This window comes from Cyprinodon tularosa, unplaced genomic scaffold (assembly GCF_016077235.1).
Source record: "Cyprinodon tularosa strain WSP-4 unplaced genomic scaffold, ASM1607723v1 ctg197, whole genome shotgun sequence".
In the NCBI taxonomy this organism is placed as follows: Eukaryota; Metazoa; Chordata; class Actinopteri; order Cyprinodontiformes; family Cyprinodontidae; genus Cyprinodon; species Cyprinodon tularosa.
In genome coordinates, this window is record NW_024038720.1 from 4036280 (window position 1) to 4062500 (window position 26221).

Sequence of the window (26221 nt, forward strand, 5' to 3'; positions counted from 1 at the left end):
TCTGTTTTATTATTTTATTCAGTGAACTTTCTTCGACTTTTCCATGTGAGCTCAAAAAGATTTAACAATTGCTCACGTTTTTCTCACATAATCCCGAAAAGGATAAAAATGTCAAGAGAGTACATCTTTAACTCAAAACATTCAGTTAAGGAATAGGATTTACTAGATTTTATGGCTATAAATATAAACACTCAACATCCATAGCGAGCATTCCTGAAGTTCTTCCAAACACCAGCGACAGCAACAGATATACGTTTGGTGTCAGAGGTCAAAGGTGAAGTCCTGTGGTGAAAAATTAAGGCCATTTTTGGAGAGACCGTAATTGGCAACACATACCAGTGAGCAGAGCATATGTTTAAATAAGAAATGCACCAAAGACGACAGAAATAAAAAGGCTGTCACTAATCATTCCATCCAACAGACTGAAGAGGTCTGTACTGTGGCAAATGCAGAAAGTGATACAATTTCCAGCTAATAACAGAATCACAAGATCTCACACCCAATTCACCATCACACTCTTCAGAAGTCTAGAAGCCCTGAAGCAGATGCTTTACATTCTAATGTAAACCTTTCAGCCAACAGAGACAAAAATAATGAAAGGTTAAAACCAAAGCCTTCCTCTTAACAAGTTTGAAAAAAATTAATTTTTTCTTCCACCTAATAAATATCCCTCCAATTTATTTAACATACTGAAATCGAAACCAGCTTAAGAAAACTAATTCTTTGGTTAAACCAAGAAAAATAGATCATATCTCTGCTTTATAAAACATCAAGCAAAACACACACAAAAAAACAGCAACATGAACATAAATTTATATAATTTCCAAGCTTTATCTATAGCTTGATTCAGGCCAAAAGTTGTCCAGTCCTTAAAAAAAAAAAATCTATCTGTAAATTCTATTTTTAAAATTATTTTTTGATGACTTTCAGAGAAGCAAATAATGGATATCTTATGTATTTTGTGAAATTTGGTATATTTAAGCTGCATCCAATCAGAAATTTATCAGTCTTCAAAGATGGCCATATTTAAAAAAAAATTAGTAAATGTTAAGTTGAGTAACAGTGAGACTCAGTTTAAAAATCAGCTGATCCTACTGGTGTGGTCCTTTCCAACACACGCCCGTTAAAAGGCAGTTATTTTATTTTTGTTTTCAAATGTGGTGGGAGAAATGCTCAGGTGGGAAATGTATCTTAACAAAAACGCACACTCATTTAAAAACACAAACACACTCAACTGTGGACGTTTTTCAAAAGCACGACTCAGAAAAAAAACCTTTGAAACTGAAACAACCTAAAAAAATCATTTTCCGTGTTAAAGTCAACTTTCCGTATATAAGCTAGAAGACATGCATATATGCAAAATACATAAAGATAAATTCTGTTATATCCCTATTGCATGTTCATGTCTTTATAGTACGAGTGTATTTACATTATGTTATGACACCGTGTACTTGAGCAGCATTCTAAACACTGCAGAGAAAGTTCAATGATGCAGAGCAAACGTTTTGTTGTATAACAGGCATGTTTCTGTCGGCGAAGTCTTGTGAAATGGAGGCTAAATGTGGAAAGCACATGGTGCTTGGATGAATCATGATGCGTCGTTCGACTCTTGAGTGAAAGGGCTGCAAGAGAGGATGGGTGCTACAAACTCTGCAGGGTCGAAACCCTGCCGCTGTTCCTTTTAGCTCCATCTGAAAAGGGTAAGGTACATAAAGAAAGGCACCATGACATTTTCAGTGTCCAAAAACCGGACTGTAAACCCCCAGGAAGGCTGAACTATTCAAGAAAAGGAAGGGGGAGAAAAATGGGCTGATATGAAGTCCAATCCTTCCTTTTATTGGGGATCAGTTTTTGCAGCAGCCAACCAGTCCCTCTTCTCACTGAAGTATTTTAACGACCATTTTAAGTATTCTATTCCCTGGAGTCGCTGATGCCAGTTTTAACAGTATTTGCAGGTGAAAAAAAAAGATTCTAAAATGATAAAGAGTTGTGCGTTCTGGGAGGAGTCGATACTTCAGCCTACAAATTTGTAGCTGACAAAAAAAAAAAAAAACTGAAGAAGGAAACAACTTGATGCTGGCCATTGATTATAGCTTTACATATTTTTAACTGATATTTCAGATATTAATAAAAAGTTTCAATTCAAAACCATCACCTTACAAAGTTTGGCATGCATCAAAAATATCTAGGCTCCAGGTCAGCTCCAATGTTGGTATTCACCCACATGTGCCTTCAAAGAAAAGGTGTCAGGAGGCAGCTGGCTGGTCAGATGCATAGACCATGTGACCCTGATATCAAAACTGTCCTTTAGTGGACCGTGCGAGGCCATGCCGTCCCATGGCTGTGCCTAGAAGGGGGTATAATCTGCTGGGTACATGACAGGAAGCCAGTTCTCACTGAAAGCGGCGCAGTGCATCCAGCCGAGGTGGCGCATGATCTGAAAAATAGAAACACAGGCCATGATTTTCAACCATAGAAAACATGTTTATAAATACCAAGGATCAGCAACCATAGCTCTTCATACCTGGATGCAGTTCTTCATGTTATCCTTGCTGGGCTTCTCCTCAACAATCTTAGAGGCATATTTTAGGGCTCGGCCGTACATCTTGTTTGCCAGAGCATGCTTGTATGAAAACATCAAAACCTTCAGAGAGGACAGAAAAGGACGACAAACAAAGCCTGTTATGTCAAAAGCTTCTAGAACAGGCATGCTTTTTCAGTTCATCTATTTCAATTCACCAAAACCTCAGAAATTCAACCCTTTTTAATCTCCACCAAATTGTGGAGAGGATTCTGTTTATTATATTTAAATGTTAAATCCAAGTGTTATTTTTGCAAGAGGTTCTCTTACTTTCCTGTAAGAGGAAAACTGTTAATGACTATTCATGCCTGTAGTTAAAATCTGTCTGCAGTGCTCAGATCAGAGCCATACATAGAGCATATCCCCACAACCGAGAGAGAACGGTCAGCTGAGAAGTGAACAGGACATTAACAGAAACCACTGATGCTTCAATTGAACAGTTATGATTCTGACTCAAACACCACTGTAGTGCTTAAAAGTGACTAAACATTACAGATACAGAGACCGTGGGCTTTCCATGAGTCATGCATGTTGCACAACACACCTTGTATAATACACAGGTTATTGTGAGGCTGTATTCAGAGATTGTGTTTTAAGAATTGCAGAGAACAACTATACCATGAGACTATAGCTAAAAGTAAAGTTTAACAGTCTAGATAAATTCTGAACACAACAAAACATTTCCAAGATGTCCTTCTAGCTCATCTTAGATAAATGGAGGACGCCATAGTTATATAAACATGCAGGATTCCTGGACACGACACTGAGTTTAATAGAGTTCATCTTTTTGAACGTTTAATTGCTCAGATGATCCCAGAGGCTTAAATCCCCCTGGTGGGAGCGATCAAAGCAAACAGCCTCTGGGTGGCGGTCAGACAACGAGCAGTTTAAAAGACCTTATGATGGTCAAAAAAGGAGGCAAGTGACCGCTTTGAAGGGATCTTGGCTAACTATTCAGCTCATCAGGAGGTGGAAGTAGAGCTTCCCAACACTTTCTACAGTGAGAGTGGGGAACCGCTGAACTTGACTGAGGACATTGGTGGAAGAAACTAGGGCTGAACGAGTTTGCCAAAAATGAAAGTTGCGATTATTTTCAACCGATATTGGGATTTTATTGCGATTTTCCTTTGCAATAAGCACAAGCATGTCTGTGTTTTACTCCAGGGTTTCAGTTTTTTTTTAATGACCTTAAAAACCTGCTTGTCCAGAACCCAGTGTTACATGACTTTACTGTAACATTTGCATGAAAAAGTTCTTTCTTCTACTTCAATAAATAGATCTAGGTGCTAACTGCAATTGTCTGTTCCTTTAGGTGTGAAAGCATACCCACTTTAATCGTATTACTGCCACCTAGAGGATGGAGGGAGAAATACAAGTGTCTTTCTTTTGTTAAATGTATTGTGAAAAAACTGAGCACCTCTGCAATTTAAAAATTGCGTTTTCCTAAATTGTGATTATAATGCCAAGACATTTAATTGTCCAGCCATAAAGGAAACAACCCGAAGATCTACTGAATGTGGCTGTAACACCTTCACCGGTGGAAGCAGAGACTGAATGCTCTGGATCAGACTGCTTATCAACCAGACTGAAGACAATGAGGGATGAGACAGGGAGGAATGAGGATCTCCTCCGGTCCTTGCCTGACATGGTCGACATGCATCTTAAGGCCGGGGGAAAAAAGATCAGCTCGTCAAAGCCTGATGCCATAGTTCCTGACTTTAAAAAGGTTCCCTACTACTTTCAGGTAGGAGGAGAGTTCCTGCCTAAAGAGGAGGAGCTCAAGTATTGTGTGGTCCTGTTCACGAGTGGAACAGGGGGAGAAAGGCACACAATATTAATAGACGGATCAGTGCAGATGCTTCTAAAAATGTTTTAAGTCAATGTCATGATCTCATGGATTAGAGAAAAAATGTCTTCTAGAAAACTTCACATCCAGTTGTCTAAACTGAACTTTTCAAGCTTGACCTGGAAGACAGAGAATCTTTACAGATTATGAGTTCCATTTTTTACTATCTTGATTACTACTTTTGTCGATTTCATTATGTATTACAGGCAGCTGATTGTTTTTTTTTTTTTTGTCTTTAATGGAAGATTATGTAAACTTTCAACCACTACTGATTATGACTTCTAACCTTGGAGTCAGTCAGCTCTGCCCACTTCTGCACCTCCCAGAATGTATCCATCAGTGCGTTTGATATGTTCTCCAGGGCGTCGTCAGAGCTGCTGGCCATCTGCTCCCCGACTTCCTCTTCTCCTGCAGCAGCCTGCTCTGTAGCTACAGCACCGGCGGCGCCCTGCAGCGTGGACGGCAGGAGGAGCTGGTCAGCTAGAGCGCAGCCTTTTCTACACAGAGCATCCAGAAGAGACGACTTCTGCTTCTCCATGTCACTGAAAAACAGATGCCGTCACCAGTCAGCAGTGTTTGAAAGGAGGCGGGGCATGTTGCCTCCATCTGCGTGTCTTTTCATTTGATGAGGATGAAAACCCATCTTTCAGTGATACACACGTTTTGATGGAGGCGGCATCTGGACGGGGGTCTGTCTTCATGGTGAGATACACAGCTAATGCTGTTTGGTCGATATGGGACATAACGATGTCTGCTGCTGACACCACCTCTTTGAGGCGCTTTACTCGTTCCTGAACACAAACCAGGAGAGATAAGAGTATGAAGAAAGATGGTTGCAGAGCTTTGACTTAACACCATTTATCAACACTTTCTCCTGGTGTGTACCTTCTCAGAGTCCAGCTGATGTAGTCTTTGCACATGCAGTGGAAGGTAATCAGAGTAATTTTCTAACAACTCATCATAGACAGAGCTCGATTCCAACCTATGGAGACAAGATATGACATAAACGACAGGAATGCAGAGGAGAGATTGTATGAAACCTGAGAGAAACACTGCTCACTTTGTCATCCACTGAATCTTTAGGTCTCTGATGGCTTCTGCAAACTCTTCTTTAACGTCTTTTTCTTTCTCTCCATCCTTGTCCTTCTCCTTCCCACCATTTTTAGATTTGTTGGGAGCAGGAATTAGGTGGTAGATGACTGGGACAACATCCTAAATGAAGACACAACAAAATAAAGTTAGAATAAAACCAACTTCTCCCAAGCTCAGTCTCCTCCTGTTAACGCTGTGTCTAGAGGTAAGGTGTTTGTTCCTTAGATCATTAGACATAAATCATTTTCATAACCCATGAGTTTTTATTTAATTCAGTTGATCTACATGTAGCTACATTTTATCTCAAGCCATTTCATAGAGACAGTTCAATCAAATCCTCCAGTCAGATTGGTGAAAAGTTTTCCATTTTAGAAAATCCAGCTGACTGCATCCAATCATTGACTTAGCAGGATTGATTCCTACTGGATGAGCATATGGCAACAGTAAACATTCACTAGCATTGTGTCGTTGACCCTGCAGAAATTCCCTCACACCAAGCATGCATGCAACAACGGTGGAGAAACAAGAGGAAACCTCCAGCAGAACAAGGAGGCTGTGGCTGCCTGTAGTTAAAGAGGACAGAAGCAGACACTCAAAAGGAACATAGCACTGATCCATGAATACATTCTGTTAGAAAATGTAACAGTAAAACTAGCTAGGGGGCTCTGACTATAGGAACAGATAAGCAGACTTCTGAGAGCACAGAATTGCTCATAGTAAAAGCTGAGCCCATGTCTAGGAGAGAAAAACTGAAGTCATTGACAGCAGCAGCCCACCTGATGTCTGCTTCCAGGATGGTGTTACAGCTAAACAAAGCACAAGGCTAGATGTAGCTACTATGACCTGAAAGAGCAAAATACTAAGTTGAAACTGAACGAACAATGCAAAATTTGAGAATAGAAGCAGAATGATGCGAAATGGTCCCCATGTCCTCCAGCAGCCTAAGCCTATAGCAGCATAACTATAGGAATAGCTTACCATAACCAGAACCACTCCAACAAAAAACCTGATCAAAAAATAAGCGTTGTAGCCTAGCCTTAAAAATAGATAGGGTGTCTGCATCACGGACTAAAACTGAAAGTTGGTTCCACAGTAGAAGAGCCGGACAACTAAAATATCGGCCTCCAGTTGTTATTTTTGAAATTCGAGGAACCACAAGTGAACGTGTAAATTAACAGGAAAGTATTTCATCATAAACATATGGTAAAATCAGATCTCTGAGACAAGATGGACTCTGATATAGAGGTCGTTATATGTGAAAAGGAGAAGGACCCCTTCATGATTTCTAAGCGGGTGAACTTGCAAAATAGCAGGGTGTTCAAATACTTATTTTCGTCAGTGGATCAGGGAGCCATAAAGGTAAGCTAAATTGTGAGTTACAATCTCTCTTTAATTTTCATAAGATATCTAATTGCAATACTGTGAATAAGGTGAAAACCTTTTACTGAATTTTTTGGACATCCTGATACAAAATAATTAAAACAGTCCAGCCATGAAGTTATACATTCATGGACTTTTTTTTTTTTTTTTTTTTATCCTGGACAAGATATTTATTACTTTTGGCATACTCTGAAGAAGAAAGAGTTAAATTCTAGACTCATGTTTTATATGGAATTTAAATTACATGTTACATGCATTTCTATGAAATACATAAAGTGGAAGAAAAACATATAAAAAAAAAGATAATAAATCAAGCAGTATTGTATTGTATAAATTGAACTGAATTGTGATTAAAGAAATAATAAAATACAAAATGGGCATAGTTCTTTGTTAGATTTAGACAGTCCAAAGTCAGGTTCAATTGTTAACAAAAAGGAACTCCAGGATAATTTATTGTATTAACATCTGATTTAAAAATATCGTTAAGAAAATATTAATGCCAAACGGATCAAGGCTTAGCAGGTAATGTGAAATAATACATGAACTGAAATAAGTATGATCAAAACAAAAGATAGGATACAAAGGCCAATAGTGCTGATTTTATTTCCTAGAAAGCAGATAAAACAATAAGGAAACAAGTTCCGCCCATAAAGAAAGTGTCATTTCTAAGAATAACATCACAGCTGCACATCATTAAAAGTACATTAACACAACAGCATTTCAATTTTTGTATTGTACTTTATTTGAAATTTGTAATTTTAGATTTGTTTTGATATAAAGTTGGACGAATTTAAGCTCCTTTTATAATTCAGATGTCAAATTGTTTCATATAGTGCGCAGCCCCTCTTTTGGATTTTATTATTTAATAACTAAAAACAGAAATCTCAAAAGTAAAAGCATAAGACATATTGGAAGCAGATTGTAAGGTGGAAATAAATAACAAACAAGGTGGTATCTTCAAGTTCTAAAAAAATAATCAGGTGTGTCCGTTGCCACTCCTCCGTGCTGCTCAGACTCACCTTTATATCTTATTTTTATTTCCTATTTTTACTGCAGCACTGTACTGTCAGCTCCCCTAGCAGCACTAACACAGCTGCGCTCTATACTGATGCTGAGCTACCTGATGATCCTGATGTTCTTCTGACTCAGACTATGATGGTGACTAAATCGTATCAATGGAAACGTCAGATGTTTTACTCCTGTCTGCATTGTCAGCCAATGCAGCATCATTTTCTAAATGTTTTTTTTTTTTTCTTTTTAAGTGACAGAATGCAACAAAATAATGGTATTAAAGTTTTTTTTTGTTTTTTAATTTTTTTTGTAAGATTTTAAACACATATCCCAGCAACTCTTCATTTCAGCCTTGTGATATTCCTTTCAAAAATATTCTATTAATCATATCTTTCCAAACATATATATGAATTTATATTTTTTACGTTATCACTACAAGCCAATACAATGCAATCTAAATGAAGTGACTTTTTAAACAACTTTTTGCTTAAAGGAGAAGTTCGGTTTTTTACACTTTAAGCCCATTTTCTGTAGTGTCCAGGATGAAATCGAATGATCGACACCAAAAGTTTGACAATTGCTCCTGTCTCTGCTTTTTGGCTCATTTAGAATCAACCCCTGGCTGCTTTAGAATGGCTTGCATAGAGCATGTCCGATAATGTCCTTAAAACAACCTTAAACGTTCTTTTTTTTAAATATGCTACTCACCGTGTCGTCAGCGCTGTTCAATGACGTTCCAAAAAAAGTTTCGTGAAGAAAAAACGTTCCTGTAGTGTTTTATTTAGCATTTTGTAAATCCCGTTGAGTTCTGTAGGAATAGTCAATATTCCGCTGCCACCGGAAACGGAAATGGGGCCTGTTTACACAGTTGTAGTCTTTTCGCTTCACTCTGTGTACTCCGACGTCGAGAATCAAGAATCCACCTTTCGTATTCCATTTTCAGAGTTTTTTAAAGTGTTTAACAGAGACGTTAGCACCTCGACGTCGGAGTACACAGAGTGAAGCGAAAAGACTACAACTGTGTAAACAGGCCCCATTTCCGTTTCCGGTGGCAGCGGAATATTGACTATTCCTACAGAACTCAATGGGATTTACAAGATGCTAAATAAACACTACAGGAACGTTTTTTCTTTACGAAACTTTTTTTGGAACGTCATTGAACAGCGCTGACGACCCGGTGTGTAGCATATTTTAAAAAAAGAACGTTTAAGGTTGTTTTAAGGACATTATCCGACATGCTCTATGCAAGCCATTCTAAAGCAGCCAGGGGGTGATTCTAAATGAGCCAAAAAGCAGAGACAGGAGCAATTGTCAAACTTTTGGTGTCGATCATTCGATTTCGTCCTGGACACTACAGAAAATGGGCTTAAAGTGTAAAAAACCGAACTTCTCCTTTAAAGAGTCTGAATTCAAAAGCAGAACATCAGAGTATCATCAGCATAACAGTGGAAATTAACCCCAATCTCTCTGACTAGTTTACCAATTGGAAAAATAATCAATAGATTTGGCACCAACACTGACCCCAGTGGTACTGCACCTGTAACCATGGATCTTCAATATTTATCATCATTATGAACAAACTGGAAGTTGCTGGAAAAAAGAAGATTTAAACCAGTCTAGTGCAGTTCCCTCAATTAACACCAAACATTCAAGCCTTGTCAAAAGAATATGATAAACTGTATCAAATGCACCAATGAGATCTAACAATACAAGTACAGATAAAAGCCCATTATCTGAGGCCATGAGAATGTTACTGGTGACTTCAACTAGTGCTGTCTCAGTGCTGTCTCAGTGCTATCTCAGTAGTATGATGAGCTGTTAGACATGTGTAAAGCACCATGTTCTCTCCAGTTTCATAGCATTGTGCTTAAAAGCACATAGCTCTAGATGAAACTAGAGAATGTTGCTACTCCTACTTACTCAGAATTTTTATCTTATAGAATTTTATTAGAATTAAAGGAATAGAAGGAGCTGACACATTTATACTAATATAACCCTCTTGCTCTAGCCAGGTTTCTGTAGAACAAGGATAAATAAATCTAATCATCACAAATCAAGTCGTTAACTAGCTGTCTTTAAGGAAAGGTCTTGTGTTCAATAAAAGACTTTTGGTTTAAATTTCTTCTTAATTTGAGTTTAAATTATGAATTCTATTGAAATTATAATGATTTACTCCTTTAAGATTATTTTCCAATTATTTGATTTTGGCCATGAGCAAAACTGCCTGAATAATGAGTGGGTAACGGTAGAGAATCTGCTTCCCGATCTGGAGCCTGGCTGTAATACTTTTGGAGAATTAATATATTTTCTATGAAGAGGACCCGCACTGTCCACAGTGGGATGAATAATGTATCCGGCCAGGCTTTTCCCAAAAGTTTAAACATGTCATCACTACACAAATCAGGAAAGGGGCCTTCTTTGGAATAACTGGGAGTCATTAAAGCCAGTTTTAATAAGAATCTAACTGTACTTAGCCTTGTTATAAATTAGAAATTTCAAGTAGAAATTGTTGTGGCCCGTTCTGGCCCCTGGAAAACATTCAACTATGGTCCTTGGTGTCTATAGGGCCATGTTCGGGTCTACCTGATTATGAAGCTGCTAATTACCAGTCAGTTTCTCAGTGGGTGTGTTGCTGAGAGATGAAAATAGGTTAGAAACTTCTATGTTGTTGGTGGAGATCAATGGGCAAGAATCTAGCACAACACTTCTGTTACACATATTGTCACACTTCCAGTCATCCATTCATGATTGGCTGCTCAGAATGGAGGATCACTACGTGTCTGTAAACCTACTCTGTGTCTGACAAAGAGAACAGGAGGGAGGAAAAGACTGAAGAAGATCTGGGGAAACAAAGAAGGAAGCAACAGTTGGTCAAAGCTAATGTTAGGCTAGCAAGGCGTTGCAACCAAAAAACAAAAATCACGTAAACACCAAGAGTCCCTAATAGAAAGGTGCAGCAGTAGAAAATGTTTTTAAACATACTTATGTTCAGTTAGACTAACTCAGATATCACAGAAAAGATAATCAAGATCAACTTGAGTGTGTGAGAAACCCAATCCACAACGCAGATCTGCAGCAACGAAAATAGGAAGTGACGCGAAACACCCATCAGCAAGCCCTTTTATGCTTTTTTTATATTTCATTACATTAACATGCTTTGACATGACAGATCAAATATTTTATAGAAAATTAGAAATAATATCCCTAAGTAAGGAGAACAGCAGGCGCTCTGTGTCAAGTGTTTCTAACTCATTCAGTACCTTTTTAAATTTTCGTTGTCGGTGTGCAGAGGCCAGCGCCTGGTGGTCAAAATAACACACAGTAAGGAACAGATAACATAAACAACCAGAAATGGATCTTCTTTTTTATTTGTCTTTCATCTTCAGACAGAACCTCGGGGGCCTCATTTTTTGGATATAACAACAAACAACACAAAAATAAAGACTTTACCGTTTAGTCCTTGCTGTTTCTCATGTTAAAAAAATCGGATTTGTTTCTTTTGTCAGACAAAAACAAAACCTACAAATATATATTTTTCTCCCACTTGTACTTAGAAAACTAAGGTAAAGATGCACAGATGAAAGTGACACGTTTAGCAAGTTGAGGGTTATTGGAGCTGCATTATATATCAAACAGCATCTATCAACACAACATAAATGCCAAGAACTGATAAGATGCAATAATCCTTAAGTACCATCCATTTATGATCTTTTAGTCCATAATCTATTTAGAAAGTTGGAATTTTTAAAATAAATTCTAATTTACAGCACGCATATATTTTAGTGGTTGATAAACAAAAGCTTAAAGAAAACAGTGGGGGAACTGTAATTATAACACTGGAAATGTCATGTGGATTTTGTAATAATCAAAGCAGTAGAATCACAGCTGCATGTTTCATAACAAAGCCCCAAACTCCAATTAAGGTGTTTTCACCCGCAATAACTTGTGTCCCTACAGGAGTTAAAATAAACAGACAGACGTGAGAGAGCACTACACTTAAATCAAATCTGCCAGGAAATTAAGAAAAAAATATTTCCAATATAACTGATTGCCTTTTTTTATATTAGTTTTGTGATATTAGTGGCCTTTATTAGATTTGAAGAAAAAGGGGGAGGACATGAAGCAAAGGTTTAAGAGCCAGGATTCAAGCATGGGTCAGCTGTATGCTTCACCGCCATACCCCATTATCGCTAGGGCTGGGCGATGTTGCCAAAAATAGAAAAATTGTGTTTCATTTTTTGTTCTTTTTTTTTTTTTTCACAAAAATTTGATTACGATTTTATTTTGATTTTCCTCTACATTGATCACAAGCATATATGCAAGCATTAAGCATATAGGAATTATTTCAGTTTTATCGTTTTCATGGCTTTCAGTGGCATCTTTTCTAGACCTCATGTTAGAGGATTTTACGTTTGCCTTAGAAAGTGCTTACGTCTTGCTTTCATGCAAGAATTTGAACACTAGCTGCAACTCATTAAATTAAACTTAAGAGGTACAATTAGGGCTGAAACAACTAATCAGATTAATTGTGATTAGTCTATTACTGAAATAATTATCAACCAATTTAGTAATCGATTCATCATTAAATGGAGTATAGAGACTTTAAAACATGCCTTTAGCCAAGAAAGCAACCCACTTAGAGCAGTAACTATATCAAAATTGTAAGAAAGAAAAAAAAATCTAAACATTTGCATTAAAAAAAAAAAAAAGTTTTTTTTTTGTCAATATGCTCTATCCAGAACTCAACTGGAAACGTTTTAGTTTCACCTGGTTTAACTTCATAAAAAATCTTTAAGAAATCTTTGGCTATCCGATTATTAATAAATTAATTGAAAAAAAAAAAAAAATCAACTTGGATTAATCAATTTGCAAAATAATCAGTTTCAGCCCTATTTACAATTAAAATGTAACTTGACCAAAAATCAAGTAATTTTGTTTTTAGAAATTGCTTCTTTTTTTATTGTGATTATATTGCAAATGCAAATAATTGTGTCTAAAAACCTTTGTGGGAAGGGAGGACTTATAAGACGTTCCCTGAACTAAAGGCAGCAGGAGGACAAGATTTTTAGCTTTTAATACATCGACAGCATTTTATTTCAGTTTTTCCTCTGCTGCTCATTTTCTCAGTTTAACCTTAGTTCTGTGTTTTCTTCTTCAAGCAAAACGTTTATCAGTGACACATTGCTGTAAGATCTATAGGTGGTACCAAACCTATCAGTAAGGGATTTTTTTACTTTAGCTTCAGAACTAAACCACCATGACACTTAAAGTATTACTTCAGATAACGGATTGTAATTGACGATTAGAGCTTTCTTCAATTCCTTTTTGGAGTTTATTTTTTAAGTTCAGTGCATTTCTTTTCAATGTAGCTAGACCTTATCGCCGTTTGGATTAATAGTTTGTGGATTTTAACAAATAAGCGCTTCAGAATTGTGCTGTATTTCTCTGCATTCATCTTTTTGTTTTTCAAACACCCGATTCTGGACTTAGCTTTTGCAGTGGGTAGAGATGAGTTTCCTCAGAATGAGGACCTGCTCAGTCTAAGGGAGCATAATCTACAAAAAGTACCTGGCTTTCAGAGCCACAATAAGGAGGACTCAAAAATTGCCTTGTTAGATTAAAGGTCCCTGAAAGTTAAGTTCTGAAGAAATCAGATTGATAAAGAACCATTAGTCAGAATCTCATACAGGTCCATTTCCCAACAAGGACAAAAAAATACAGAGAAAGAACCAAAGAACCCAAAAGCAATCAGATCCAGGAGCAAGAGCAAATGTCAGAGTCAGTATGACTAAGAAAGAAAAACTAACACAGGATGACAGGGTTGGCCAGGCTGGTTCTGCAGGACCCGTTAAACTGCAGCTGGTCACTAGTCTGTTTCAGTCAGCCACCCTGATCTTGTATGGGGGGGGTCTCATTTATTATTCCTGTCTTCTCACCAGGAAAAACTGAAACCCAGTGCAGCTTTTGGTCCCGAAGAACACATTTGGAAATATAAGGCTGAAGCAAAAACAGAGCTACTCACTGCTTTCTTGCCATACTCGCTTTTAGACACAACAAGAGAGCCTGAGAGGTAACATCCTGGACTCGTACCCTTGGGGATCCTGAAAAGTAAAGTACAACTGATAAATGATGGGAGGAAAAAATAAAACATGCCATAACTGTTGAAAAAGTTGGAAAATGTTGGAAAAGTCAGATATGACGCTTTTAAAGGATCAACAGAAATGAAGCTTCAATGGTATAGTTGAGTCAGCAAAGGGAAATCAGCTTTGCTCGTCCGACTCACTTGTCGTCAGGCAGGGTTGTGACATAGAAAGGCTGCGTGGCTCCTGGACACAAAGTAAGAGAGTTCGCCTTCTTCTTTGCCATAAGAGCGGCACGGTGCGACTCGTAAACATCCAGGTTGATGGTGTTGGACAGACGATGAGAAACCACAAAGGGCAAATCTTTCAGGCGTTCCAGCTCACTAGACTGCTCATGGCGAACCTGCAGGCGTACTGTGTAATCCCCCTTTTCTAGCTTCAGGGAATACTGGGAGAGAAAAAAGAAATCTGATTGATATCTGGCCAAATCTCAACAGCTTGTAATGTATAATCATTATATGTCTTACCTGGTGTGGGTAGGCGTCCCCTGAACCCAACAGTCTCTTGTTCTGGTCATAAAGCATCCATAGCTGACTGTCAAACTCAGACTCATACAGAAGCTCACACAGCATCGGACAACTGGGCGTAACCTCCCCTCCTTTAGGCTAATTACGAAGAAAAAAAATGTTATATATTAATAAAACAAGAGATTTCTAAGCTCCAATGTGCAGAAATTTGGCCAATACCTGGTGAAAGCTGTAGGTGAGGACAATTTCATAGAGCTGCCTGTTATTAGGGAGAACATCCCGCGCTCCCAAAGCTTTTATCTTTGAATTTAGAGGCCTAATTATGAAACAAATAATTAAAAAACAGCACTTTAAGATGAACAGACTGTTTGATATCCCCTGTGAGCTCACCTCAGAGGCTGAACCCACGACTTAAGGGTGACAGTGGGGGACACCTCCTCATATCTCATGGGTGATGACGCATCAAAACTAACCACTCCCTCAGAGGCGTGCTGCACAAAGAGGAATCCCAGTCAAAAACAAAACAGAACCATTTCTGTTTATCTACTACTGGTTATGTGTGAAAATTGTTCTCACAATGTGCAAGGGAGAAGGAGTAACACTGAGGCCATGGAAGGAGATGATGTAGTCCACCGTCACATCCCCGAGGCTCGCCCACCATCGTGCTATGCAAAACTCTACAACCCTGCCTGACTGCAGAGCAGGGAGGAACACAGAAAATAAAAACGGATGGTTTTCTGCTGATTCCAGAGCGTTTTTAGGTGACTGTGATATAAAAAAAACAAACTGTATTAAATACATACCAGCACCGGGAAAGCCTCTGTTAGGGAACCTTTTTCTAGTAGGGAGGAGAACTTGTAGAACTCATTAGCCCTGTAGGCCCTCTGTTTGACCAGGTGCACCGCGTGAAGAACAAACTTGGATGAGACGTCTCCTGAATGCGAAGTCAAAGTGACCTCTGTGGGGAAACCATGAAAAGAGCTTTATGCAGATTATCATGAAACCACAGCATGTTTATTCAATTCTCTGACCTTTTTTATTTCAATTAGGGTTTTCAAAGCATTCTGGATCTGAATCCAAAACAAATAAGTATGGTTTATCATCTGTTAGGGACCAGATAATCAAACTTGCAATTAATTGTCGATTAATAGTTTATTAGATTAAGCCCGAGTCACACCGGCTGTGTCCGACTTTTTGATCTCAGATCCCATTGTTTTCCCATCGCACACTGACTGCAGTGTGTGTAGAAAACCTCCTGCTACTCATAGGGTGAGCAGACCCAATTTGTGCAGATTTGTCCCCGATTGTCTCTGAGCCCCACAAACCGAAACAATGTCCCACATTTGACTGGGACTGATTATGAAAAGTAAAAAAACAAAACAAAAAAAACATGGCTACAAAGCAGAGCCTCGCTTCATGACCAGCCTGCACAGTGTCTCCAAAAGCAGAACTCAGGGGATTTTAATATGCCTATTTTAAAAATACGTTTCAGGAAAAGGAAAACATGGTAATCGCAGTCAATCAATTTTAATACTACTTAAGGCCTTAATAATAATGAAAAAAAAAAACGACTTAATTAATTTAAAGACTTTAATGACCAACAGAAACTCTGTATATTTTTGCAAGTAAACCACATGACAAAAGATATTGTGCATTCATCCAAACAGTGAAAAACAAAGCAATGAATAGCAGCAAGTCAGTGATACTGAGTGAAGGTGAGAAAAGAAAGAAGAAAAGACAAAGATCAAGTGTGAAAAAGTGTAAAACAAATATTGGATGCTAAGAGGGACAAGGCATGAAAAGCTCTAGGAAGACGCTGGAGCTCATTAAAGCACAAGCTAACGCTGTGCTAGCATTCAGATTTTACTGTGATTTCAATGTGAGAACATGGCTGTAATCATTACTGAAACTAGCGATGATATTTTTAGGAACTTATAGCGAATGTTTACATGGTATGTTAGGCATATGATGTTTATTCAACTTCCCAGGGAACATAAGATGTGGCCTATTTAGATAAAATAGGAGCCTTGAAAATAACTTCTATAAAGAACACAGAAAGCCAAGGAAAAGCCTTCTGTAATGTGGGATCCATTTCCACTAAAAACAAGACATTGTTTGGATGAAAACCAGCACCAAACCTAACACAGATCTCTAGTGAAATTCTAAACTGTTAATATCTGCTGCCATGGTGTCATATCCTACAGACATGAACACCATAACCAACTATAAGGATCCGTTTACAATCTCTCTGAGATTGGGCCAGATCCATTACAGCTCAAATAACCTCAAACAAAATCGCTTCAGATTAAAACCTTAAAAAAATAAATAAATAGAACCCTGGGGGCTTTTAGATTGTTTCCTTTCATTTTCAAAACAGCTTAATTCAAATAATAATAAAAAAAAAAAACTAATCCAGAATAATAAAAATTTGCATAACTGTCATCAGAAATGGCATATTTCACTGACCTGCCCAGGAGGCTCCCTGAGGAACAGTGATGAAGTGGCGTCTGATCTGTCCCGGTCTAAAGTGGACATCTGAGAATCTCACTTCCTGATTACGGCTATCGGTCACCCTATCAGAGCAAAGAGGGACAAGGATATAAGAGTCTAAACCATCCCAGAAAAATAAAAAATACAAAGAAATAAAAACTTCTCATTGTGAGCTCACTTGGCAGGGATGATGACCGTAATCGGAACTCTAAACAGCGGGCCACATGTGGGCACTGATGTATCATAGCCACAAACCTGGAAAAAACAAAGGCAAGGTCATTAATCTACAAACACATTTTAATTTTCCTTCTTCTTTTTCCTATCTCTGCACCTCCGTGTAGTGGACTCCCTCCCTCAGTCCCAGAGGATCGATTCGGACATTAAAGTGCCGACACTGGTTCATCAGCTCCAAATGGGAGGGGCACTGGACCCAAGGGGCGGCACATGTGAGGGCCAAGTGGAGCTGCAAGGAGATTCGCTCCGAGTTGTCTATAAAAAATTACAAAAGATATCTTTAAACAAATGGAAACAATAAATATAAGTAAATTGGAGCAGAACCACAAAGTTATGCTTTGTTACCTGTTTCCTCTGGGAAGATGGGCTCGATACCGACCACGTGATCAGAAGGTGCAAGAACCTCGGTTGGTTCTCTGAGGTAGATGCCTCTCTGTGAACCCACACTGACAGAGAAGCCCAGGTGACTTGTAGGCAGAGAGGCGTGTTGAGTGAGGTAGTCTAAAGCTTTATCCACCTGAGAGACAAAATAATAATTACGTGAAATATTCCACAAAAAACATTAACATTAAATGAGGAAAAAAATTGAAACAAACCCCTGCAGAAATACCTGAATTATTCCATGACCCTGTGCAAAAACTTCAATATCGTCGACCTTTTGAGCAGTGTTTTCCAGCGCTCTCCTCACAGCAGGAACAGAGGGACTGATCCCACTCTGCTTCAGACCTTTATCAGGCAGAAATAACACAGAACCTTCAGCTCTGTCTCTCTCACCCACACACACTGTCCTCTATCCCACATCACACACAACTCAGAAGAACACACACCTGACAGTACAAGCGCTATGCCTCCGCAGGCGTTCGGCGAGGACATAGAAGTGCCGTTCATCAGCTGGGTACCTCGGAGGGTCCAGTTGGGTACGGATGCAATGGCCCCACCTGGAGCACTGATGCTGACCCCGAGGGCCCCGTCAGTGCTGGGGCCCCTGGATGACCATGTGTACTGGTTAGGGGGCAGCTTTTCTCTCAGCGAATACTCAGCCACCATCATGTCTGGAGTCACATACGCTCCAACTCCTAAAAAAGAGGATGGCGGAAATTGAAGCGCAAGCACCATCTGTGACATTCAGGTGCCTTTAGAGCATGTACCTATAACACTGCTGGTGGTTCCTCCTGGGCACCCCACTGTGGAGAGGCAGGGGCCGTTATTTCCTGCACTCGACACAAAAATCACGTTGTGCTTCTGCACCGCTTCTGTGATCACTTTACAGATCCTCCTGGAAGGAAAGACCCAATAGGACTCAGTAACAGGGTGCTACGACAAAATATATGCCAGGAAAATCTGAGGACAGCAAACCTATTCTTACCCTGAATTAGGCCAGTGAGTGGCTTCCCCATAGCTATAATTAACCAGGTCACACTTGTAGTTGATTACTTCAATCATCTTTGGCACAAAAGAGAGAAACGAATTACAAACTTTAAAATGAAAAAAACTCAGGTAAAATAAGAGTTTGTTTGTTATTATTTTGATCTTTTTCTCCTTCATTGTACTCCAATCACTCTCTGGAATCTTAACCATCACAGCGACTAAAGAGCATCAAGAGTCCATGAAACTGACCAAATATTTAGTTAGCATTAAGATTATGATTTTATAGAAAACAAAACAATGTTTTTGGTTGCAATGTTGGAGACATTGCATGCTAACATGCAAGACATCCTGCAGCCTTAATAATATGGTATCTTTTTGAAGGAATACCGCTCGGATGAGGCCGGTGCCAGTTTCCATGGTGCTGAGGCGTGTGTCTCCAATCTTCAGAGCCAGGATTTGGGCCCCTGGAGCCACACCGTTTCTCTCTGGTTCTTCTGGGAAGTGACCCGCTGCAATGCTTGCCACATGTGTCCCATGAGCCCCTTTAAGTTCAGACGAGAGACGTCAATTGGAGTTATAATCATACGTAATGAGAGGAAATTAGCAGATTTCCATCTTTATAGACCTGGATCTATTAAACCAAGCTGAACGGATAGTTTTTTCATGCAATATTTTAACTTTCTGTTGTTGAACATGCAGTATATAGAAGATGTCGGAAGCCTTTTTGGAAATTCAAGAGTAAAGTTACAGATCTGCTTTCTCTGGCAAACATTAGGCACTCAAATTGAGAAAGAGGTATAAAGGCTTCGGATTGTATTTTTGTGAAAACTCACCTCCACTGGTAACGATGCACAGGGTGTTTCCCTCGTCATATATATTAACAGAGTAGTTCAACATCTCAGCATTTCCTAAAGTGGCATACTCTTGTTTTTCTTTGTATGAGCCCAAGACAGTGCACTGAGACAGATCTCCACACTCGGACGTGTCTACTACCGCCCTGAAGAAAAAAACAACAACAAAACCGATGGGAATGGTATTATATTATGAGTTTACCTAAGTAGAAGATGAGGGGGAGAAACAGAGGTGAATCTTTTGATTACTTCCATGTGACGCCATCATGCCAAAGCACGCAGTCATATACCGGGCCCGGATCACTGTACTTCTTTTCTAGAGATGCCAGCAGCTCTGACTGACACTGTAGGTCTTCCTTCTGCAACTTTTCTATCTGAGGTGAAGATGAAGGATGCTTTAAACACAGACAGGAGAAATATCACATCAAGCAAGACGAGCACATTTAGAGCTTGTGGGTCTGACCTGTGAGGGGGTGGGATGAGCGACATCAAACTCTTCTGTTTTGCGACAGACTTCAGCGAGTGCTGCTCTGTGTGCTGGGTCCCACGTCTTCTCTTTTCGCTCTTTCTAACAGGGGAACATACAAAACAAATAAAATACATATAAATTGGTAGGATGTATTCAAGTGGCTAGTGTCGACCAAACATCCTGCCAAATCTCCATTAAAATTGATTACAATCTGCATTGAAGGTTTGACAACTTCTCTGCAAAGCCTTTTGTGACCAGCTAACATAACACCAATGTTAGTGTCTGTGAGTCCCTTTGCGTTTAACGCTCCGCTTTGCACACCTCAAAAGTAATAAAACATCCCATCTTTTGACAGAACGAGAGCAGCAATCATTGTCACCCATCTCCCTACCTGTATTCTTTCCTTAAGAGCCTTGGGAAAGAACTCATAGCCATTTTTAACTCCAATGCGATACTTCCCTGATGGGTTGACCCAGGCAGGCGGGATCTGAAAGACATAAAAAGACACAGCTAGAGACACAAGATCACCTAAAAGTGAACTTAGATGTAGGACACTGTGTGAGGGAAACTTTCAGAGTTGAAGTTATTCATTTCTCTAATAAAACTCCTGACATCTGAAAAGGTGTTTCCCAACCTTGAGCGTTCTTCCAGAGAGGCCAGTGATGGTTCCATCTTTGGGCTCCACAGCCATGGTCATGTTCACGTCACCACTGCCTGTTGTATCAATAATGTCAACAATCTTTGGCTTCCCTTCTGTTGTGACCTAAAGAAGCAGTAAAAAAAAACAAAAAAACACTGTGATGGATCAAGTAATTTAGACTGCAACGGTGCAAAGCCCATGTTCATTAACAGATAAGCACAGTCAGAGTGGGCTGGAGGATATGGCCAAAACCTATAGAACAACACATTTCTTAAATTTGGTCAATACATTATATTTATGATACAGATACAAGCTGTGTGAGTCATTCTCAAACAATCCAAAGGTTTGTTTACATACAATAAAATGAGTTAGATGTAATCTATATCATTTCAATCTTGACATTACTTATTTCCCTTATAGAGACGTATTCTTCTTAAATATAACATTCGGTATAATATATCTTAATGGATATAAATACAAATGTTTAATGATGGTACTTGATCGTATTATTAACAATGACCATAAATTCCACTCGCCAAAGTGAATCAGTATTTTAGTGTGCCAGTTTTAATTTGAGTCAAAAAAGATCAGTCAGGGAAAACAGAAATTGTTTCAATATGAGGGAAAAAATAAATATTGGTTTGTATCTACAATGTCCAACAAAATCAGACTGACAGAAACAGTCTATTTTTTTTTTTTAAGTTTATGTACCAATAGGTTAATAATAAATGGATCAGTGGTTCTCTTTGCTATTGTTGACTGTTTTTCTATTTTTGAGTTATTACATTTGACCACACCTTTTTTAACATCCCACACTAAGGTTGGGCGATATATAACTATTTTCCAACCGATATTCATCAGTCCAACAAACAGAGATGAATGATATATTCGTGCTGGTGACTGAGGGCAAAGACAAGCACACCCTGCACTGCTTGTAACATTGTTAACCACCTACACAAGGCTGCCAAAACCCAACAAGGTAAACTTGCTTGTTTAGTCCAGTGGGAATAGTTTCCTCTTTTCCAGTTATTCCTACAGTTTTATGAGACATAGTTATTTGATTGTAATTCAGTTGTTTATCTGGATAGGCAAAATCAAACAGACTGAAAATGAAAAATGGTTTAATGGAAAGCACACAGCTCCTGGAGGAGACACTTTTCCTTTTTTAAATTTTTTTTGGTGTTGTATATTTTTGTATTTGTTGTGTTAAAATAAACCTGTAACAGAATGAGCAGCCCGTAAACACACTTAATAAAAATACAGCTAGTTTCTAGTTTGGATAAATTTTTTCTTTTTTATCCCAAATCGCTGCTGCTTGGTGGCACTGTATAAAAAAAGATGGAACTGGAAGGAGATAATAGAGTACCGTTAAAAACAATATTCATTATCAGATATGTTTTAAAGGAGAAGTTCGGTTTTTTACACTTTAAGCCCATTTTCTGTAGTGTCCAGGATGAAATCGAATGATCGACACCAAAAGTTTGACAATTGCTCCTGTCTCTGCTTTTTGGCTCATTTAGAATCACCCCCTGGCTGCTTTAGAATGGCTTGCATAGAGCATGTCCGATAATGTCCTTAAAACAACCTTAAACGTTCTTTTTTTTTAAATATGCTACTCACCGTGTCGTCAGCGCTGTTCAATGACGTTCCAAAAAAAGTTTCGTGAAGAAAAACCGTTCCTGTCTTGTTTTATTTAGCATTTTGTAAATCCCATTGAGTTCTGTTGGAATAGTCAATATTGCCCTGCCACCGGAAACGGAAATGGGGCCTGTTTACACAGTTGTAGTCTTTTCGCTTCACTCTGTGTACTCCGACGTCGAGGTGCTAACGTCTCTGTTAAACACTTTAAAAAACTCTGAAAATGGAATACGAAAGGTGGATTCTTGATTCTTGACGTCGGAGTACACAGAGTGAAGCGAAAAGACTACAACTGTGTAAACAGGCCCCATTTCCGTTTCCGGTGGCAGGGGAATATTGACTATTCCTACAGAACTCAATGGGATTTACAAAATGCTAAATAAAACACTACAGGAACGTTTTTTCTTCACAAAATTTTTTTGGAACGTCATTGAACAGCGCTGACGACACGGTGAGTAGCATATTTTAAAAAAAGAACGTTTAAGGTTGTTTTAAGGACATTATCGGACATGCTCTATGCAAGCCATTCTAAAGCAGCCAGGGGTTGATTCTAAATGAGCCAAAAAGCAGAGACAGGAGCAATTGTCAAACTTTTGGTGTCGATCATTCGATTTCATCCTGGACACTACAGAAAATGGGCTTAAAGTGTAAAAAACCGAACTTCTCCTTTAATACAGAATTGAGGCTGGACCCACTTTTGATTATACTCTGAGTTTCTGTTCAGCTTTCTCAATTTAATAAATACCAACGACAATTCTTATCTTATGCGTTTATCATAGGAAAAAAAGCTAGTGTTGATGTTCTGGAAAAAATTCAGAGGTCCCGTTGGTTAAACTGTGGCTGGAGGAAGTGGTAAGGCTCTTTTATCTGGAAAAAAATACAGTTTTCTTTAGCAAATAATTTAAAGCGATTCAATAGAACTTGGCAACCCCTTCGGCAATATATTGATAATTCTATTTGAAGAGAACTGGATCTGATTCTCAGTGTGAAAAAATGTAAGTCCCAGGAAAAAGTCCTGAAGGGAAGAGTCCTGAAAGTGTTTCTGTTTATTTATGTCAGTTATGTTTCGTTTTGACTTTGTGTTATCTTTATGTTTCATGTTTACATCAAAAAAGAGGAAAAATTTAAATTGTTGATGTCTGAATTTTCAGGTATGTTTCCTCAATAAAACAGTTTGAAACAAAAACAATATACGTTTGGGGTTTTTTGTCCACACATTATATGTGCTTTGAATACCGATAACAAACAAAGCCAGTCTCAATTCAACTGAGAGTACATTGTAAAAGGAGAGCAAAATCTTTTAAAACGCAATCGAAATATAACCTGGCATTCCTAATTTTCAACCATTAACCTGTGACTGTATTCAGTTTCGTTTTCCCAATCAAACGTTACAGATAATTTGAGGATGAGATGAAAGTTTCAGAGTAGCAGCTTTATTTAAAAGCTATTTGACAGTTCTATTCTTTCGTTATCCACTTCTTTTTTTGAGGAAGCCTTGATATTTGGGACCAATTCTTGGGACCAATTCTTGTTTAAAAAACTAAAATACACAGATAATATGCAGCTATGAATTTATTCATTCATAAGCAAATCCATAAGCAATGCCATTCAATCATTTTGAGCACGTTAAATCAGAGCCTCCTTTCAAATAATAATGCCAAAACTTGTAAAATCTGAATCACTATACAATAATTATAGATAATAGGTATATTAGTAGCTGGCACGGATCCAGTCCCGCATAAATTTCAACAATAATGAGACTGGCCTGCTTCCATGTGATATAAAAGACAGAATGTACTAATTTTGTTAAGACTGAAACGATCATCCAGCAATGAAATCACTTAATATTTATAGTTCTTTTTTTTTTATTCTTCCAAGTTCAAGTGCATAAAGGGAGGTTATCGGTGCAGACCAACCGATAAAACCTTTGATTCTTTACAGTGTAGCGTTTTTCATTTTAGACCCCATTAAGTCCCCTACCCCACTGAAACCCTTCCTGTACTTTGCTGTCAAGTCAGGATTGGCAGATGATCCCAAAACGTATTTATACTTAAGTTATATACATCAAAGGAGATCACGTTTGATAGCGAGCACTGTTAACTTAGAACTAGAGCTTATTTCATGAGAGCCTGGTTAATTTAAATAAAACATAAAAGCTCTCTGCCGACACGAAAGCTACTATTCGGACGCCAACTTCGTACGAACAAACGCTGCTACTAGCCACCCGGTTAGCATTTATGCTAAAACATTAATATGCGCATCGTTGAACGCATACAAACACTTTTGACATCGTTAGAAAACAGTTGTTATGTCCTAAATTATATGTCTTGTGTTTATTAAATAAAATTATGAAGTGTAATATTACGGGTATCTGGTAACGTCGGCCTTTAGCATTGCTAGCTTCGACCATCCCGGGTCAGCTAGCACGAGGCAGGAGAGCTCATTTACCTGCATGCCGGGGGCCCCGGGGTCCACGCCGGTGTCGAGTATGGCGATAAGCACCCCTCGACCGTCATACTCTGGGAACCTGGTGAGGTAAGAAGAGGCGCCGGTTTCTTTCTTGGGGAGAAGCCCGTGGAAAGGGAACGGTTCGTCAACAGAATGGGCAGCCATGATCCAAATTCAGAGAGAGAGCAACAATAAAAACAAAGCAGAGAATGGGGAAGGAAGCAGGAGGGCAACACGGCAGGTGAGACGAGGAGGAGAGCGGATTAAAGGAGCAGTAACCGCCGCTGTCACTATGGTCACTACAGCCCTTGCTCAATTTTTTGTTCTTCTTCTTCTTTGATTTTAATGGTGGTTGGCAAAAAAAAAAAAAAAAAAACTTTGATGCATTACTACCACCAAACAGTAAGGAGTGTAATAAATGTAAATAATAATTTAGGCCTAAATATATATATAACTAAATATATATATAAATATGTAAATTATATATATATATATATATATATATATATATATATATATATATATATATATATATATATATATATATATATATATATATATATATATATATATATACATACACATGATTATATACCCTTCTTAATTTTGTTCTGTATGCAGTGGTGTGCACAGACATTTTTCGGGGTAGGTGCTCTGGTTGGAAAAAGGGCACCTTATACATGGATGTTTAACATCCTTTCGCAGTCCATTGGTAGCAATGCCGCAATGGCATCAATTTAATGAAGAACAATCTCAAACCCACTGATATATAAACAAATCTGAAAAACATAAGACTAGATTTTATTGAATTAAAATTTGTTTATTTTTCATTTATGTGAAAAAAGAACACAATTAAAGGCGAGAGCACATTACACTGTATAACACGGTTTCTAGTTTACATGTAGCTGCTATAATTAGTCTTTAGTGTGTGGTGATCCCATTTCTTCAACAGTCTTTCTTCTTCTTGAGATCTAGTAATATAATGTCTCCTTCCCCTGGATCAATTTTATTTATTTATCTAAGAGCTTCAGGGTGGGTAGCCTTGGTGGTAACTGCCTTATTGCTTGTAGTCATAAATATCTTCCATAAATATGTGTCACTTGCTCAAAGTTTGTCAGGCAGTTTTCCAAGGTACATAGAAATGGAGAAGTCTAAAGCGAAGCTCAGGATTCCAGATTATGTTTAAGTTTATTTTCTCTTTATTTGAGCGGGTATATATGAACATTTGCAGATAAACCAAGATTTACATTTAAAACTTGAAAAAAACAACAGCTCTATTAACTTATTTCAAGAATATATCATGTAATACTCTTAATTTAAGGTTAAAGACTCTCATTCCACTGACAGATAATCTAATTTCCCTCTTCAGATTAGGGGGGGAAAACAGTTATTTTCAGAAAATTTTACATATTTTCAAGTCATTTTTTTTTGCAGTCCAAAATGTCTGGCAATAAACAGATAAATTGAAAATGCAACCTCATCTACAAGCCACACTATAACTACATAGATCTTTTTTAAAGTAATTTTTTACATATTTTGACCATCTGGCCTTGTGTTTGGCCTTAT

The 26221-nt window shown here is 38.3% G+C and overlaps 1 protein-coding gene across 2 annotated transcripts; it reads right to left on the reverse strand.

The window, feature by feature from the left end:
• On the reverse strand, positions 1 to 24992 carry tpp2 (tripeptidyl peptidase 2). 2 transcript variants are annotated; one of them, XM_038283839.1, is made up of 29 exons: positions 24656 to 24992; positions 20564 to 20692; positions 20321 to 20416; positions 19924 to 20028; positions 19710 to 19834; positions 19443 to 19606; positions 18997 to 19151; positions 18608 to 18684; positions 18390 to 18517; positions 18069 to 18317; positions 17852 to 17967; positions 17587 to 17758; positions 17339 to 17496; positions 17186 to 17262; positions 16984 to 17090; positions 15321 to 15475; positions 15094 to 15210; positions 14908 to 15008; positions 14737 to 14833; positions 14518 to 14655; positions 14194 to 14438; positions 13933 to 14011; positions 11171 to 11209; positions 5488 to 5639; positions 5313 to 5409; positions 5088 to 5218; positions 4714 to 4969; positions 2525 to 2644; positions 1 to 2437 (listed from the first exon to the last, which is right to left on the reverse strand). In XM_038283839.1, exons 1-29 carry the CDS (start codon positions 24818 to 24820, stop codon positions 2348 to 2350), a joined length of 3840 nt encoding a protein of 1279 aa, XP_038139767.1. In that variant the 5' UTR covers positions 24821 to 24992; the 3' UTR covers positions 1 to 2347. The 2 variants fall into 2 exon arrangements, with proteins under 2 accessions (XP_038139767.1, XP_038139768.1); XM_038283840.1 differs by lacking the exon at positions 11171 to 11209 and having other exon boundaries at positions 2296 to 2437.
• Positions 24993 to 26221: the final 1229 nt, after the last annotated feature.